The 17786-nt window shown below is 53.1% G+C and overlaps 7 protein-coding genes across 7 annotated transcripts; 3 read left to right on the top strand and 4 right to left on the bottom strand.

Annotated features, from left to right (window-relative positions):
• Positions 1-244: 244 nt before the first annotated feature.
• Positions 245-3379, top strand: KD926_003890 (uncharacterized protein; the record flags this gene model as incomplete). The annotated part of the gene is made up of 9 exons (XM_053097800.1): positions 245-292; positions 363-402; positions 473-498; positions 567-897; positions 950-1143; positions 1201-1489; positions 1558-1697; positions 1751-1881; positions 1945-3379. The coding sequence occupies 9 exons, from the start codon at positions 245-247 to the stop codon at positions 3377-3379; spliced, it is 2634 nt and encodes an 877-aa protein (XP_052958341.1).
• A 539-nt stretch (positions 3380-3918) lies between these two features.
• On the bottom strand, positions 3919-5870 carry KD926_003891 (phosphoribosylaminoimidazole carboxylase ADE2; the record flags this gene model as incomplete). The annotated part of the gene is made up of 3 exons (XM_053097801.1): positions 3919-5169; positions 5240-5337; positions 5405-5870. 3 exons carry the CDS (start codon positions 5868-5870, stop codon positions 3919-3921), a joined length of 1815 nt encoding a protein of 604 aa, XP_052958342.1.
• Positions 5871-6120: 250 nt separating this feature from the next.
• KD926_003892 (uncharacterized protein) lies at positions 6121-7596 on the top strand (the record flags this gene model as incomplete). Its single annotated transcript, XM_053097802.1, has 5 exons — positions 6121-6130; positions 6203-6248; positions 6336-6384; positions 6444-7074; positions 7148-7596. 5 exons carry the CDS (start codon positions 6121-6123, stop codon positions 7594-7596), a joined length of 1185 nt encoding a protein of 394 aa, XP_052958343.1.
• Positions 7597-8375: 779 nt separating this feature from the next.
• On the bottom strand, positions 8376-11957 carry ctpA (Cu(2+)-transporting P-type ATPase CCC2; the record flags this gene model as incomplete). The annotated part of the gene is made up of 1 exon (XM_053097803.1): positions 8376-11957. One exon carries the CDS (start codon positions 11955-11957, stop codon positions 8376-8378), a length of 3582 nt encoding a protein of 1193 aa, XP_052958344.1.
• Positions 11958-13123: 1166 nt separating this feature from the next.
• KD926_003894 (uncharacterized protein) lies at positions 13124-14191 on the top strand (the record flags this gene model as incomplete). The annotated part of the gene is made up of 2 exons (XM_053097804.1): positions 13124-13382; positions 13464-14191. The coding sequence occupies 2 exons, from the start codon at positions 13124-13126 to the stop codon at positions 14189-14191; spliced, it is 987 nt and encodes a 328-aa protein (XP_052958345.1).
• Positions 14192-14652: 461 nt separating this feature from the next.
• KD926_003895 (aminoglycoside phosphotransferase family protein) lies at positions 14653-15405 on the bottom strand (the record flags this gene model as incomplete). Its single annotated transcript, XM_053097805.1, has 1 exon — positions 14653-15405. The coding sequence occupies one exon, from the start codon at positions 15403-15405 to the stop codon at positions 14653-14655; it is 753 nt and encodes a 250-aa protein (XP_052958346.1).
• Positions 15406-16265: 860 nt separating this feature from the next.
• On the bottom strand, positions 16266-17505 carry rgsB (putative RGS domain protein (Rax1); the record flags this gene model as incomplete). The annotated part of the gene is made up of 3 exons (XM_053097806.1): positions 16266-16502; positions 16557-17283; positions 17351-17505. 3 exons carry the CDS (start codon positions 17503-17505, stop codon positions 16266-16268), a joined length of 1119 nt encoding a protein of 372 aa, XP_052958347.1.
• Between the last annotated feature and the right edge of the window lie 281 nt (positions 17506-17786).

The following is a 17786-nucleotide window of genomic DNA, read 5'->3' on the forward strand; positions in this document are numbered from 1 at the left end:
CGTGGTTTCCTCCTCTCCCTCACATTCTCCCTTGCCCATTCCGGTGATACCCCAGCGACGCGTCCCTTGGCTTCCTTGTATTGCACCTCCTTCGGAAACGTCTGTGGCCGTAAACGTAATCTGATACATATACCCCGTGCTTGTTTCTCTTTGGTCGTTTCTCTTTTCTTTTCTTTTTTGGTCCGGATTTAATATCGCTTGACATCCTCTTGCCTCCAATCATTGGTATCACAAACTCGTCACCATGCCGGCTGGAGTCAATCGTCCCACCGATACGAAGTTGAAGGAGAAGGTATGTGCAATCATGTCTAGATTCCAGAAAGCCTCGGAGGACTGTCAACTGATCTAATATCGTGTCTCAGGATATCAACCAAAAGCTGCAGCTATATGGCATCTATCAAGGTAAACCGGCACACGACTCGTGGGAAGACCATCTGTTCCCTTGAACCCCATCGCTGACGCTTTGAAATAGCCTTTAAGAGCGGAAAGCTCCCATCGGTGAGTATTTCGATGGAATCACCATGTGCCTGAAGTGCAAGGATTCTAACTACTACTCTGTCTTCAAGAACAAACAATGCGACATTGCCTTGAATAGTGCCCTTAACTCAAAGGCACTCTCCTCGCCCCCAAAAGAGCTCTCGAAAGAAGGCCAAGTTCTCGTGGAAGATCTTCGGTCGGTCATTGAGCAGGCGAAGAAACTCATTCTGAGCAAAAATGAGGGCCAGTTGCTCCAGGAATTCATTTGGCAGGCCGAGCACATCTCCCCGGAAGATGTGCAGGAGAAACCGAACGTGCCCTTGGACAAGGAATCGGCTCAACAGGATGGCCAGCAGGCATCTGAAGGACTGAAAACCTTGGGAACTCTCCTGATCACCAACGGCGAATTCAGAAAGCTCCGTATGTTGGATCGATTACCAGGTCGTTGGGTATCGATACTAACAATTGACAGTGAACGACGCTTGGATTATTGCTCGCGACATCGCTGGTGACGCTTCGCAGAAGGCCGCCAACAAAGTGCGCCCGTCGGAAGAACAACTTTCTCAGATCGACGAGCCGGCCGAGGAAAATCTATGGCATGAGAAGCCGGATCTCGCAAGGCACAAGGAGCAATTCACGTCGCGCTTCAAGAAAGCTAAGCCTGCCGTAAGTGCAATCCCTATACCCGAGCTTTACGTTCTCTAATCCCGCCCTTCCCACCAGGCCCAGCAACAATATGAGGAGATAGGCGACACTGCCATGCAAGCGGCAACAGGAGGTCGCAACCCCGAGACACCGGCTGATTTCGATGGTCGTGCTGGTGCTGTCGCAGGCGCCGAGGAAGCCAAGCGAAGAGTCTCCGACAACGTCTCTGAGAGCACCAAGTCTCGTGCGCGGGATTATGCCGATCGCACCAAGGACTATATGGCGCAAAAGATGCCCAAAGAGCGTCGCGAACAGGTCATTTGGCGATTGAAGAAAATGGTTCTTGAAATTCAAGGCCGTGCCGATTGTGAGTCTGCCCGCGGAATTTCCCGCCTCTCTTTGCACTTGAAACTGACGGAAATACCAAAATGATAGATCAGCAAGCTATCCAGACCTTGCTTGACCTCGCTAGTAAGTATGGCAGCACTGGCAGGACCATGTCACAGCAGGGTGTTGGTACTGTTAAGGGTATTCGGGGCGGAGAGAAGGTACAGACCATGGAGACCAATCTTAGGGTATGTTCATCCCCCCATTCGTTGTGAAATGTCCAAAAATTGACATTTTGTAGGTTTTGATTGAACGGTTCGCCAACAGTACTTCCCTCGATGACTTTTTCGACTCGCTAGAGGTCATCTACAAGGATGCGGATAAGGATCCAGAACTCAAGGGATGGTTCAAAAACATCGACACCTTTTTCCGGTGAGTTGGCTCCCTCGTTACCGTCAGAGGAAGACAAGCTCGTGGTGTATCTAACAGACGTAGGAAAACCCTCCAGGAGCAAGGCTACGTTATGCAGGAGGACTGTGACCGACAATGGGACCAATTGGCCGATCATGGCCGTTATCTGCTGCGTGAGCGATACAGGGACCACACCAACCGTGTTCTCGATGAAATTAAATTCATTGGTGTTGAATTCACCAAGGACCCGCAGAACAAGTCCTTCGCTGATTCCATGGACAAGCTTTTCCTGGACCTTGGCCGCGATGCGAATGGAAATGTCGCTTTCAAGAGCCACTTGCTCAAGGATATCAGGGATGTGATCCTTCCAGGAGCGTTTGAGAACGTCCGATACGTACCTATTCCCCGTATCGAAGTATCCGACCCAATGGCCGATGTTGTTGTTGAGAATTTGGTGATCGAAAGTGACAACCTGATGCCGAATGTCGTGGAGTTCGGTAGTGACAACTACTTCCGCTGGGGCCGCAAGAAGATCAGCAACAAGCACGACAATAAGATTATGATCTCGGTGTCCGGTATCCAGGCCGACCTGAGAGACGTCAGCTACCACATCAACAAGAAGCAGGGCTTCCCTGCCATCACCGATACTGGTGTGATGGATATCTTCCTGGGTGGCGAAGGCTTCGGCTTCAAGATCGCCGCTTCCACTGCCCACAAATCCGACCGTCAGAACTTTGTTAAACTAGACAAGGTGACGGTCAAGATCACCGATCTGAACATCAAGCTGAAGAAATCCAACCACAAGGCTCTCTTCACCATCTTCAAACCCATACTCTTCCGCACGGTCCGCCCCGTTCTGCAGAAGGTTATCGAGGAACAGATCCGAGACGCTTTCACCCGCGGCGACGCCTTTGCTTACGAGGTCCACTCCGAGGTCGAGCGTGCCAAGAAGGCTGCTCTTAACGATCCTGCCGACGCCCCCAACATCTATAGCCGGTACGTGGATGCCGTCCGGGGTCGTATGGATGAGAAGAAGCGTCAAGCCCAGCAGGTCGCCCAGCGCGATACCAAGGTTCAAACGGCAACAACCATGCACGACTCCTTGTTCCCTGACATCCACCTACCGGGCGGTGTCTCGTCCAAGGCCACTGAGTACAAGGAACTCGCCAAGAAGGGTGATCGCTGGGAATCTCCCATCTTCACCATCGGCTCCGCTTCGGAGTCCACGGACATTCCTAGCCTTGCGGAAATCACCCGCAAGCCCCATTCCAAGACGCAGCCTCAACTGTCTGACGCAGGTCACACCAATGGTACTACCGCTACTAACGGTGCCACCAACAGCGCGGTCAACGGCGCGGCCAACGGCGCGAGGAAAGCTCCAGGAAACACCGGCTCGCATGGCTTCTCCGACGAGATGGACCAGGCCTTCAGCAACGGTGCTAATGCCTCGAAGACCCCTCAGCCGCAGGGACCGACTGTCCCGGGCTCGGAGACCGCTTTCAACCCTCAGACGGCGTGAGAAAATCTCATTTGAGTCAAACGACTTCCTAAAAGGAGTCCAAAAAGATTGCGAACGACGTTGGTGTTTTAATTGACTTTATGTTTATTCTTGTTCACTTGATATCCTGTCTTGTATGGTCATGTTTTATTAACTTTGCGCTTTTGTATCCCAGTACAGCTGTCTTAATTTGTCCTGTGTTTATCCAGATTCACTTGGCTTGAGATTGTCTGGTACAGCAGTATGACGATAATTTCTGTCGCTACTGTCATATTAACGTGTCTAATAATATGCCTTTCTAATATTCATTTGGTTTTAACATTGCTACTGCTGTTCGTAACTCTGCGCCCGTGCTACTCTAGAACCAACTGAAAAAGGTAAGCAACAAGGGCGTGAACATTCAATTTTCCGTCTATATACGACCTCCCAAGCCTCCCTCTAAACAATTATTTTAAATCCAATAACCCAAACATCTCATGTGTTTTCATTCCTTCATTCCTCGTGTGCGATTTCTTTTATATCTCCATCTTCCGGGTAAAATAAAGAAAGGAAAATGCTCTCTACATCTGTCCGAAGTACTTCTCCCACCCCAACTCCTGCATCTTCGTCCCCTTCAGGTCCATGTTCTCCGAGCGCGCCTTCTCAGCGTAGGCCTCAACCTTGCGCTGGATGGCGGGGTCGAAGGCGCCGAGAATGCGAGCAGCCAGGAGCGCGGCGTTGATGCTGTTGTTGATGCCGACGGTTGCGACGGGGACGCCTATATTGTGGATTCCAGTTAACAGTCTGTCCACAGAGGGGAGTATGGGGATGGGTAAGGGAAGTGAGGAAGCGGGGGAAGGAGGGAGTTTTATACCTCTAGGCATCTGGACAATGCTGTACAGACTGTCCACTCCATCCAGGGAGCTGCCCTTCACCGGCACTCCGATGACCGGGAGAGCGGTATGCGCGGCGGCCATGCCGGGAAGATGGGCAGCGCCGCCGGCAGCAGCGATGATGACCTTGATGCCGCGGGCGGCAGCGCTGGCGGAGTACTCGGCCATGAAGGTCGGGGTGCGGTGGGCGGAGGTGATGTCGACGGCGGGCTCGATGCCGAAGACGTCGCGCAGCAGCTTGAGGCCGGGCACCAGGGTCTTGAGATCGGAGTCGGAGCCCATCATGACGGCGACGGAGGGAGCGGGCTTGGACGGGCCGGAGGTCTGCGGCTTCGTCTTGACGTCGCTGCGCTGGGCGCGGATCTTGTCGACGACGTCGATGAGCGGCTGGATGTGCGTCTCGGCCTCGTGCATGGACGCCGCGGTGACGGTCACATGGCCCATCTTGCGGCCGGGCTTGGCGGCGCCCTTGCTGTACAGGTGGATGCTGGCGTTGGGGATGGAGAGGGCGGCCTCGGCGACCTGGAGGTGGGTGTCCGGGGCGGCGCCGCCGATGATGTTGAGCATGATGGATGGCTGGCGGAGCTCGAGGCTCTGCGCGGGGATGGGGAGGTCGAGGATGGCGCGGATGTGGGTATCAAATTGGGACAGGGGGCAGGCCTCGATGGTGTAGTGGCCGGAGTTGTGGATGCGGCTGGCGATCTCGCAGAGGAGCAGGCTCTCGTCGTCGAGCAGGAACATCTCCACGCCGAAGACGCCCTTGCCGTCGAAGGCTGCGACGGCCTGGCGCGCCAGCTCCTGCGCCTTGCGGTTGATCGCGTCCGAGACGTTGCGCGCGGGGGCGTAGACGAGCTTGCATATCGAGTCCTCCTGGACGGTCTCGACCGTGGGGTATGAGAGTACTTCATCCTTCGTCTTCACGACCATGACGGCCAGTTCCTAGAGTGAGGTGGGGTTGGTTAGACGTTTGCGGTCACAGAGGAAGAGGGAGGAAGGAGCGTGGGCTAACCATCTTGAAATGAGCCCATTTCTCGGCGTATAGAGGACGGTCCCTGAGGGCTTCGAGCGCTTCGGGGATATCGGCTTCGGAGTTGACGCGGAAGTTTCCTAGGGATCGAGACCTGTTAGCTTCATGCCCTCTGCTTGGAGTGTTCTATAGGTGTAGATGACTCACCACGTCCGTCGTACGCCATAGTTTTCGACTTCAGCATGAGAGGGTACCCCAGCTGCTCACCAACGGCAGCCAGATCCTCAGGAGTGTTGTTGACCAACTCGCGATGATCCGCCATGGGGATACCATACTTGCGCAGGTGTTCCTTCTGGTTGAACTTGTTCTGGATGGTCCGAATGGCCTGCCAGCTGGGCTCCACCCGCGTCTGCGACGCAATCTCCTCCAGGGCGTAGGTGTCGACGTGCTCAATCTCCGCCGTCACGACGTCGCAGGACTTGGCCAGCTCCCTCACGGCCTCGTGCTCCTTGAAAGAACCGGTGACATGTCCGTCGTGGGCGCTGATCTGCTTGGCCGGGGAATTCTCCGCATCGAGGACGTTGCATTGGATATTAAGTCGGTTGGCCGATTCGACCAGCATACGGCCCAATTGGCCTCCACCGAGAATGCCCACCTTGGGGGAGTTCCACATCGTGACTGGGGAAGAGGGAGACGAGTGAGTATAGTCCGGGGAAATCGCAATTGCGCGGAGCAGCGAGGGGGGACGAGGGGTGGAGGAGGCACAGAAAGACGAGAGCGCAAATGCCCCTCTTCTCCGCCTTGGAAAAATCGGCCCGATAACCGTCACGTGTGCGCGCGATAAGCAGCTCGGAGGATCCGCATTTCCCTTCCTCAGCTTCCCCTTCGGCTTCTCCCTCTGTGCACCTCAACGCGTCGGGAGAATGTCTCTAGGTTGGTCCTGCCGCGGCACTTCCCCTCACCTGTCAAGCATTCCCGGAGCTAATGACTGCTTGTTATGTTTAGATGAAGAAACCCTAGAGACCGCCGCCAATGGCGGCTTGATGGACTTGTATGCTACACCTTCCCCTCTCCGACTAATGGGTCTGGCTTGCGACGTGATAAGAACGCGACGGGGATACTGACTGGGTTTGATTAGGGAGAAATGGAACACAATGGTTGAACCGTTGGTTGAACGATTGGAACATGTACGCGATTGCCCTTGTCGAACCCTACCTGTCTTAGCGCCAGCTGACAATCCGACTAGATCGTCTTCAACGTCTTCCCCATGCCTCAGGTCCCTCCTCAAGCGACAGTCTCAGCTGCTCCACTCCCCCAGGACTCCGGGTCAGAATCAATTCCTCCTACCAGCGGTAGTAATAAAGAGAACGCCACCCCGGCCGATCTCCAGACTCCGCCGCGACCCCGACCCACGGCCTCGTCGCTTTCATCTTCGACCGAACGAGTGCCAGACTCCCAGCCAGAACCGTCTGACGAACCGGCAACGGACGCAGCCTTGCCCGCCCCGCTCCTCCTCTTATTAGACTCCGTTCGATCGAACTTGCGGACACTGTTCGCCTCGAAACCCCCTCATACGATCCAGAGACTCGCAGAGCTGATCCTCCTTCCCACTGCGCATTACCGAACCCTTCCCGCTTACCTCCGGGCTGTCGACCGCGTCGTCTCGGTGACCAGTAGCGCCGATGTGTTCCCGCTCCAGGTGCAAGAGGCTACGAGCCAGCCCAATGGCGTGATGAACGGTGGAGAAGGTAGCTTCCTACTGCCAGACCATGCCTTGGGGAGCGATGAATCTTTGGGCGGCGCTCTTCTCACACCAATCCCGTGGTTGAGAAATGCTGCATCGCCAGGGGTGGAAGATGCGGCCCTCGAGACCGAAGGTACCGATTGATTTATCTACCAGACCAGTGGAGATACCCTGTTTTAAGGACTTCCGACTAATGAGTAATCTAGGTGACGAATCGGTCTTCGCAGTTGCCCCTGAGCAGCCTATCCAGCAAGAGTCAGAGTCGGCGGCTGATCCGACGCAAGAAACCACCCTCCCTCCTCAATCAGTCCCGTCCACGATAGAGAACCAAGCCATGGAAGGCACGGGCTCTCCGCCGGTCGACGCCTCGGAAGACGTACCGCACGCGCGAGGCCCACGGACCCTAGGCGTAGAGGATTTGGGCCTCCAGGACGGCAAGGGCGTCAAGATGACACTTCCAGCCGCCGAAGACAACTCTAACAAGCAATCCGACGACCAGCAAGAGCCGTCCGGCCAACCGGTTCCTGACAACGACACCAAACAAGCGGCCGACAAGGAGAATGCCGACGGCGACGGAGACATCGTCCTCGGGGACATTCAGGGAGCGGGAGAACAACCGGCAGCGTCGGCTGAGAACCAAAAGTCAAACCAGTAGTTTTCAATTGCCTGTGTTTGGGGGTTGGTTTTCTTTCAATCTCGCAATCCAGGAGACCAAGCCAAGCCAGAGACGACGATGATGAGCACATAATCTCTTTTCCAAACTAAGCTGTTACTGTGTTGTTGATTTGCGATTCCTCCTTTTTTCTTCTCTATTTATATCATGATTGATGATCGGCAATGACTTCGACTCATGTGAGACATACATACAAAACATGAGTTCTATTCTCTTCATTCCCGCTTAATTCAAGTGATGACTGATGATCTATATGTTGTTCTTCATTTCTCTCCCTTTACCTCTTTCACCTACAATAACTACCATGGAGCATATGCGATTTAGCTAGCAAGACCGCCGGCTACGACGGTCCGCAACGCAGGAATCTTCTGATCTGATTAGTTCTATAGAAGCGACTGATGAGCGAATACTACTGGTCCAAAATCTTCTTTATTTCCCGAAACATTTGGCTACCAGACAGTAGATAGTAAATGGTTTATTGATTCAAAACGACAAAGAGGTATCAATCCAGTGTAAATAAAACAACACAATGTTTTCTCAGTAAATCCAGAACACATACACACACATACACGCATATAACACCCGAAAACAGAGGAAAACCAATAATCATTAGGAAATTCGTAAATTTGTGCAATATATCATCCATCATGCATGTAAAAATGTAGATGTAATAAATTGCGATGGATCAAATCCAAGAAGAAAGAGGTAATGAAAGAAAAGGAAAGGATGAGGGTTAGTATTTTTCTTCATGTACCTGTCTCTCAAGCCACAGGCTCAACCGTTTGCAACGGAACGTATCCCTCATCGGTGTCTGATTTCCGGGATCCCTTGCCCGTAACCAAGGACCAGACCTGGCGACCTGTGTTTTGGATAAAGCGGACGGGACCGGAGCGGGCACCGGAGCCGGTGACGGAGAGATTGGCATTCCACCAGCTCTTCTTGGAGCCGCGGAAACTGGTGTTGTTCGCCTCGACCTCCTTTTCGAGTCGTTCGGCGTTCATCCATCGGGGCCGGCGCCAAAACTTCAAGAGGAGGCTGCTCACCACGACGGAGACACTGGAGGCAGCCATCGCCGCACCGGCAGCCATCGGGGGCAGCATGAAACCGCCGAAGGGGAGGAAGAGGCCCATGGCGAAGGGAATGCCGATGACGTTGTAGAGACAGGCCCAGATGAGGTTGAGGCGGATGCGGTTGAACACGGACCGGGAAAGCGCTAGACTGGTTGGCACGGAGAGGAGGTCGTCAGGCTGCATGAGCACGATATCGGCAGCTTCCATGGCGACGTCTGTACCAGACGCCAGGGCGATACCGATGGAGGCCGTGGCCAGGGCGGGAGAATCGTTGATGCCGTCACCGACCATGGCAACGCGAATACCGGAGTCCTGCAGGGAAGCAACGATGGCCTGCTTGTCGGAGGGGGAGACAGAGGCGTGGACAGCCTCGACGGGAATCCCGACAGCTTTGGCGATGGATACGGCCGTAGGGTAGGTGTCTCCCGTGATCAGGGAAGTGGCAATGCCCATGCGATGCAACGCGGCGACAGCAGCGACAGCAGTCAGCTTCAAAGTGTCCCGTAGCAAGATAGTGCCGGCGAATAGACCGTCGATAGCCACGTGAATGTGAGTGATACCAGCAGGCACGTTAGATTTGTCCTTGACGGCCTCTGAATCTTCGGCGTCGACCGATTCGGGTAGTGGGATATCCCTCGACCGGAGGAAGGTCGCGTTTCCAATCAAGACACGATATCGAACGCGCTCGGCACTGGACGTAGGCTCCACCAAAGCAGAGATACCTTTGCCCACGCAGGCATCGAAATCGCCCAAGCTCCCGGGTAGGCCGCCTTCACCGGGTTGACCGGATTCAGTTTTGGCGGCGTTGACAATCGCTTTACCAATAGGATGTTCACTGCTCATCTCTGCGAGACCGACTATCAACCACCAGAGTCGACGGCGCCAATCATTTGCCGCCCATTGGGGCTCAATCTTGGCATCAGCAACGCTCATCTTTCCGGTGGTCAGAGTTCCCGTCTTGTCAAAGACGACATGATTGATCTTCGTGGCGCCTTCCAGAACAGCGCCGCCCTTGACGAGAATGCCCAGCTGAGCCCCGACGCCCGTGCCAACCATGACTGCTGTTGGGGTGCTGAGACCCAAAGCACACGGGCAGGCGAAGACGATAACGGAGATGCAAAGTTTCAAACAAACCATCACTTTGCCGCCACTCTGCTCGGACATGAAGATTTTCGGCGGGTGAGGCAGCAAGTGGCTCATGAGCATCCAGCCAAAGAACGTAACCAAACCGAGACTGATGATAGCGGGGACGAAATACCCGGCTACCATATCAGCCATACGCTGAATGGGAGCCCTGGTCGTTTGCGCATCCTGGACCAGTTTGACAATCTGACTTAACTGCGTGTCTTTGCCTGCCCGCGTCACCTTGAAGTCAATGGAACTGGTTCCATTGACAGTACCCGCGATGACAAGACTGCCTTTGTTCTTGTGAATGGGCAAAGGCTCGCCAGTGATCATGCTTTCGTCGACATAGCTTTCTCCACGGATAACGATCCCATCCGCGGAAACCTTATCGCCCGGGTGGAGTACAACGACGTCGCCTACCTCGATGAGTTCCGTCGAGATGGCTCTGATGACGGGGCCTGACCTTTCGCCAGAAGATGATGTCCGAGGTTCCTTTGAGCTGACTTGAGTGGTTCCCCATTCCTCGGCCATCTTCTCTGCAGCAATCGGGTCGTCGTAGATAGTGGTCATAGACGGCGCAAGTGACATCAACTGCGACAAGGCAGTTGAAGTCTGGCCCTTGGCCCTGTTCTCCAGCCAACGACCAAGGGTGATGAAGGTGATCAGCATTGTGCTAGTATCAAAGACAGTACTGGGCCGTCTGTGAGCTGCGGAGAAAATGGCGACAACCATCGTGAAAACGCTGTAGAAAAATGCTGCAGACGTGCCCAGCATGACCAGAACATCCATTGTTGGAGAACGGTGCTTCAACGACTTGAAGCTCGTAACATAAAATCGCTTTCCGATACCGAATTGGACTGGGATAGTAAGCAGAAGACAAGCGACATCTCCTAGATAGATCCCAGGAAGCAACTGAAAGCCCCCAAAGTCGAGGGACGGCAAGTACATGGGCAACATCATGTTGATGACAAAGACAGGAACTGCAAAAGACACCGAAAACAAGAATGCCCGCTTCCACTCCTGAACCTCTTTGGTCTTGGAAAGCGACTGTAATTGCGCATTGGTATCATCGGAGTCAGCTAGTAAGGCATTATATCCCTCCGCCTCAATAGTCTCCACGACGGAGCGAATTCCAATGACAGAGGAAACGTAGGAGACATGAGCGAGCGAGGCACCTATATCAATCGATGCTGAAGTTATTCCGGGTCTTTTGAGAAGGGTATCTTCTAATTCGTTCGCTGAGGACACATCGCGCAACCCATGAAGGCTGAGCGTAACTCTACTTGTAGCGCTTGAAACGGGTACTTGAGCTTCGGAAGAAAGTACAGCAGCATCAAAGCCGCCATCTTCTATCAGGTCGACGATCTTCTTGGAGGGAAGAACAGTGGGGTCGTGTGTAATAACGGCGCGTTCGGCAAGCAGACTGATATTGAATTGAACCAGGCCCTCCTGGCCCTCGACGGCGTTCTGTACACTTGCTGTGCATGCGCCACAGGTCATGCCGTCAATCGAAATGGTGGTGACCATGAGATGTGACTTCGGTTCTGCAACATCCTGGGAGGTGCGAGGACTGGCCTGGAGCGTCGAGGTTTCCAGCACCTTCGCACCAAAGCCGCGATCCTCAATGGTTTCTGCAATTTGATCCGGTGTAACGGCGGTGGCATCGTATTCCACCACCGCGCGCTCCGAGAGCAACGAGACATTTATCGACCGGATCCCCGGTAACTCCTTCAATCCTCCTTCCATCGCCGAGGTGCAAGCGCCGCAAGTCATTCCCTCAATCGCCAGCGTGGTGGTGGAAATTTGTGACCGGTTGTCCTGAGCCTCCTTCTCATTCCCCGTTCGTAGCGAGGGGCTGTCCGTGGAGAGGATTGTCGCGTCGAACCCGCTATCCTCGATCATCTCGGCGACTTTTTCCGCTGGAAGTAACGTTGGATCGTGGTGTACAACAGCCCTGCCCATCATCAAACTTACGGAGACATCTCCGGCCCCGTCGACGCCCTTGAAGGCACCCTCCACGGCGGACGTACATGCGCCGCATGTCATCCCATCCACATTGACCGTGGTGGTCGCCATGTGGGCGGGTGATCGTCCTGTGGATGGGCCATCGAGACCGGCGCGTAGCGGAGCGGAGGAAGACGCCGTCATCTTTACGCCTAACTAGCTGGAAGAGAACCCGGCGAAAAAAGGCCGAAAACCAGTCGGATTATTGCATAAGAGCGACTTATCTGTCGAAAAGAAAGGGGACGGGAGGGGGCCGAATCGAACAGGCGCGTTATCAGTCGTAAGAAGGCGAGTGAAGCACGTCAGTAGGCAGGGGGGAAAATGTAACTCTTGCGTTGATACGGATGTGGTCGGAAGATCGGGCGGGTCGATCAGTTAACGGGGTTCATGCAAGCACTGAAGGACAGGTCTTGGACTGGGAACAGCAGCCATAATAAGGACAATCCAGAGGTGTTGGTGTTAATAACGGAATGCAAGACTAGCTCGACTAGTTGAAAGAAGGAAATGGCCCGATTATAAATTAATCCTGCCAAGGTTGGTGCTGCTACTGTCGCAGACAGTATGGGACTGTCACCATGGGTTGTGCCAGAGTGGGGAAGACAATAATAAGCCAAGCTGGCGCCTATTTTACGCCAGTCAGCTCCGGAACGTAAGCAGATCCGGTGGGATTCTCATTCTTGATTGATCTGAGGATTGATGGAAGATCGTCGTCGGGGTCTGCAAGCCGCAAGGAGGTGGGAAAAGGTTGAGGGAAGATCGATTCCTGCCCTTGCTTACGGACTACGGCGGTCCTGTGACCTGAATTTGTCTTTAAGGTATTTTCTTTGTCTCTTTACTATTCAGACGGCCCTACGGTGTACCGCGGAGGTACATGTCTCAGCAACACCTGTCATTGTTGGGTCTGTCAGACTCCGAGTCCCCTAGAGTTGCAGAAAAGCCCCTTCGTTTAGTGCAGCAGCGTTCTGGAAGAAAATGAAATGAGCGAGGGGTCCCGAGGATTGGCTGGGTCTGGGATGACATGTTTCAACTAAAATGAGGTTCCTCTTTGTCGCAACGTAAAACGACGACGCTCTGGTTATTACCTAATTGCCGTATCGTACGGGGTACGGTATGGTACCGCCCATCGCTGGATCACGTGTCGCGGAATGCCCGTGGTTTGCATCCCAGACAAACAGACCCTGTTCCAGGCAAGATGTCATTGCTTTAGTTCTTAGTATCATCTCAACACCATGAACTGAACGCCTCCCAAAATCTGTCAAGCTCAGCATTATCCCATCTCATCGCCAACTTCTGATCTCCCTCTCTCCAAAATGGATCAGGTACATACTCGGGCTATAGAGGCCCTTCAACCTTTCATCCATCTCGCCAACTCCAACAGCGCTTCGTCACCTCGATTCGTCGCCAATATCATCACAAACGCCACCTCCAGTCCCAACACCTACGTCTTCGCCGAACTGCTAGAGACCCCCGCCGTGCAGGGCCTTCGATCTCAGGATGTTCCCGAAGAGTTTCACGGGTACCTGACCCTTCTCGAGATCTTTGCGTGGGGCACATGGCAAGAATATCAATGTGAGCATCTCATGTCCAGTCCATAGCCTACCGAGCCTAGAATCAATCGTTGAAACTAACACCCTCCCTCCCCGCTCTCAGCGACGCCAAACCTTCCCCCGCTATCGGATGAACAATCCCTAAAGCTCCGCCTGCTTTCCCTCCTATCCCTCTCCGCCTCCATCAAACCCCTCACCTACGACACGCTCATGGACTCGCTATCCATCTCAGCCGCCGCCGATCTCGAGTCCCTTGTCACCACCGCCATCTACGCCTCGCTCATCACCGCCCGTCTTTCCCCCGCCACCAGCCCGCCGTCCGTCAACGTCACCGCCGTGGCCCCCCTGCGGGACGTGAAGCCGCAGTCCCTACCATCCATGATCTCCTTCCTGGCAGACTGGGAAACCCGCTGCGGAGACGTGATCACTGACATCGAGGCGGAAATCACCAAGATCCGAACCAACTCGGCGAAGTGCCGCGCCAAGGAACGCGACGACAACGAGCTGTTCGAAAAGACCCTGGCCAACTGGCCCGTCATCAGCGCCGACTTGGCCGGCTTCGAGGCCGCTCGGTACCCTGGCTCCAAGAAGGCCGGTTGGCAGGGCGGTTCCCTGAGAGGTGGACCGGGGGGCTTTATTGGTAGTAAGCGGGAGTACAGCGCGGACGACTTCGATGACGACGATGGCTATTGGGATAATGGGCTTGAAGGCGGCGTCGAGGCGCATCTCGGTTCGAGGATGGATATTGATGAGGGCTTGGGATCCTCGCGGGCTGGACCCGGAGGTGCTGGGGCTCGTCATGCCAAGCGAGTGCTGGGCAAGAAGTCATAAAACGATGATCTTTTTTTTTCTTGATGTTTGAAGCTTAGGGCTCGTAGCTGCCAGGTTCTCTGGCTACGATTCTAGCATTACGAAGCATGGCTAATGAAACCAATTTTATCCTATTTTAAACCACAACCCTCTGTCATGTTGGCCATCGTCCCATGAGGAGTCAAATATAAACTAATATCTAAAGGAATTGCGAATAAAAGGGTGAGATTTGCTCGAAAAGCTGTTGAATCTATTTGGTATTACAGTGAGACACGGAGTATAGTGTCGTAGACAAAGGCGCCACAACAACCCTACCTAGAAGGACAATTGCGCCTAAAGCTAGCTGGGTATGAAAGGGACCGAGCCGTAACAGGCCTCACTTCTTGCTTTCTCCTTGAACTTCATAGCTCTTTCACTGCCTGGCTTCCTGGAAAGATAATAATAGCCAGCCAAAACTCACGCGCGGCACTATGATCAGGCATCTATTTTCGCAACAAAGCCTTCCACTCCTTGTCCTCCTTACTATCAGGAATCGAGCTACACACATATTCCCACCACACTGGAAAGTATCCAGACGTCTTCCAATCAATTATGCTAGTAAGGGAGCCGTTTTCAACCATGATATTCACGTTAGTGAGGTCTCCGTGCGTAAAGGTGTAAGGCGTAGCGGGAGGCATGCAGCGTCGAAGTTGTTTTCGTGCAGCTTCGGGGATGGTCTCTTTTAATCCACGGTCCATATCATCCCAAAGATCATCATCAGATACCAGAGGACCATGAGGAGTGTTAGAAACCGGATCTTTGAACAGGAAGTTCGATAAAACAGGACGGCCATCGAGGCATTGAATATTATCAGACTGGAGCTTGCGAAGCTGTTCCAGATATTCGGCGGTCTGCTTTGCTATCCTCTTTTTTTCATCTGCGGAAAGCCTCGGCCAAGCTTCGCTGAGAGGTTCGCCGAGGATGCGTTGCGTTAATATCAGGGTATGTTTGTCTTCCTCTTCCCACGATTTGACAACGGTAGGAACCGGAATAGATGTATGTTCCTGCACAAATTGGATATTTGGTGCCTCGAAGGTCGGAAGGTTAGGGCCTTTTTCTCTCAATATCAACTCTGAGCCGATCGACCAGACGCCTCGATCGCCTGTTGCATGGAACTGTTTAACGGAGCTTTGGTAATTGCGATTTTTCTGGAGGTTAGTGGTCCAGCCACACGCTGAGCATTGGTCTGAGCTCATTTCGAATGAACAAGTAATGCTTCACGATGGAGAAAGACGCAGACTTTCAGTTTCGGTTCTGTGGAGAGCTTGCTGATCCCGAGAGGCCTGATTAGTTAGGATTGAACTGTTTAGCAATTCTACTGGGTTAAACAGACGCGGTTCTGGGGGCGAAGGTTTTTATAAATACTAGAAAAAGGGAGTTTCTGGTAAGAATAAGATTTGAACCGGTAATCTCCTAATTATATACAGCTGCAGCATAACAGACTACAGTAGGTGTTTTGATTGGTGCAATCTATAATTGTAAAAGTTCAATATAAAATTATGGTAAACACATTTTCCATAACACCGGAACAAACAAGCCCGCCGAAGAGGGAGAAGAAAATGTCATTTAACATACACGCAAGTTGAGCGGCCAAAGGGGGGTATTGTCAAGAAGAGAAGTGAACAAAATGACAACGAAAAGATCCAAGATTGAACAGGCCAGTGGGGGTGAGAAAAAAGGGACTGCCAGGGAGCTGGACTGAATGTACCTGTCATAAATCGGACCACAAAACTTGCAAAAGACATGCCTGATTATATAGGACACACATGTTTTGCGAGGGAAAAAGATTTGAAATATTGCAATGCAAAGTCGCTTAGTGCAAAATTAACTGCTCGCTAAAGCAAAGACAATACACTCGATTCCTTCGTGCGTCATCAAGCCATGCTGTTGAGTCTCAAACAAAGCAGAATGCAAAGCAAGGCCTCGGCCGGAAAGAACAAGAAACACGGGCATGCACTATAGCCAATAGATTACATGCTTGGGAAAGAATTAGAAAGGGGGGTCACGATTAAATCCGAGTTTCAAAAAGGGGGTATATGCAGCACACGAACGGAGCTTAAAGCATAGTACCCGGAACGAAAATAAATAGAACACTCAATGCGGCCGCGACAAAGAAAGCAATGAATATCGTTGCGGTCGCTCGTTTGTTCAACAGTTTCCGCACGTAAGGTTCGCGAATCGGAGACCAGTTCATGAATGTGTATTCGCTGTATCCAAGCATTGCCATCACCGGGTCGAGCTTGTACTGATAGGATACAATGAAATAGGCGGCGACGGCGAATGGAAGAATGAGCTGCAATCCTGTCAGTAAAAGTGCGCATGGACCCAGGGGACTAGATTGACCTACCCAGCAACGGGTGTGTCGTGGTTTATCACGAAGGACGACGTAGAAGGCGCCCCAGAAGCCTCCGCCGAAGCTAATCAGAGCAAAGGCCAAACGGGCAATGATCGTGAGTGGTACTAGGTTACCAAGGGCCTTTGCCTGCAAAAACCCTGGGAATGCGTCGCGTTCCATGGCCTGGAATACATAGTCCTTGGCGGGATCAAAAACCTCCGGATCGTCTCGACCGTCGTCTTCGACTAGATTAATGACTGTAGATACCATCTCTTCGGGCAGAACAATCTCTCTCTCCGCTCCAGGGAGCAAGTACGTATACAGAACCTTCTCTGCACTTGCGCGAATGTCAGCACGAGCTACCGTGTGTCCGGGCGAAATCGAGTCGTTCCGAGTGGCGGAGCTGGCACGGGGTTGACCTTCGTCCGACGGCGTACGGGCGGCGTTCTGCGATCCAAGACTGCTTTGGGGGGAGTGACCGGAAGTGTGACCATCTGAGCGAAGGAATGCCGACAACCTTTGACTCGCATCTCTATCGTCCGAATCATGATGACCACGGCGCATGCCAGACGGCCCGGCTTCCACAAGCGGAATGTCGCCAAAACTCTCCAATGTTTCCAAAGCAGCCGACGAGCCTTTGCTATCTGCCTTTTCGAGATCGGGCGTAGCGACTAACACGGATCGACGCAACTCTCGGACATAGTGACGACATAATGACATATGCTGCGAAACATCCAGCCTAGAAGAGAGTTAGGGTTAGTGGTGAGATGCGACCGCAAAAAATTCCATGCAATTCAAGGACTGACCAGAAATCCAGGTAGTCGACCGAGCGCTTCTGGTCCCGCATGTAAATATAGAACGAAAACAGATCGACCGGAGCGAGCGTCCGGCGGCTCAGGACCTCGAACAGGGTGGGTAGGCGATTCCGCTGCTCCAGGTCCGTGAGAGAAGGGGAAGCCATTGCGAATGAATTGTCGGCAACTTAATTAAGAGTCGGAGTAGGAGTCGGGGGTAATGTTTTCAGGGCGAGAAGCGAGAAAAAAAAAAGGTGAATGAAACGAAGGGCCAAGAAAAAGGGGAATGAATGAATGTCGAGTCGTTAGGCGACGACTAGAAACGAGCGTATACGGTGTAGACAAGGACTTCGATTCGTCGATTATTGGCGACACTTGCGACCGACGTAGGCGAGAGAGAAAGAGTAAAGACCGACTAGAAGAGTTGGGCGTAGTAGTGGTTGGGCGA

This window comes from Aspergillus affinis, assembly GCF_023601865.1.
Source record: "Aspergillus affinis strain CMG 70 chromosome Unknown NODE_19_length_383810_cov_86_361570, whole genome shotgun sequence".
Taxonomy (NCBI): domain Eukaryota; kingdom Fungi; phylum Ascomycota; class Eurotiomycetes; order Eurotiales; family Aspergillaceae; genus Aspergillus; species Aspergillus affinis.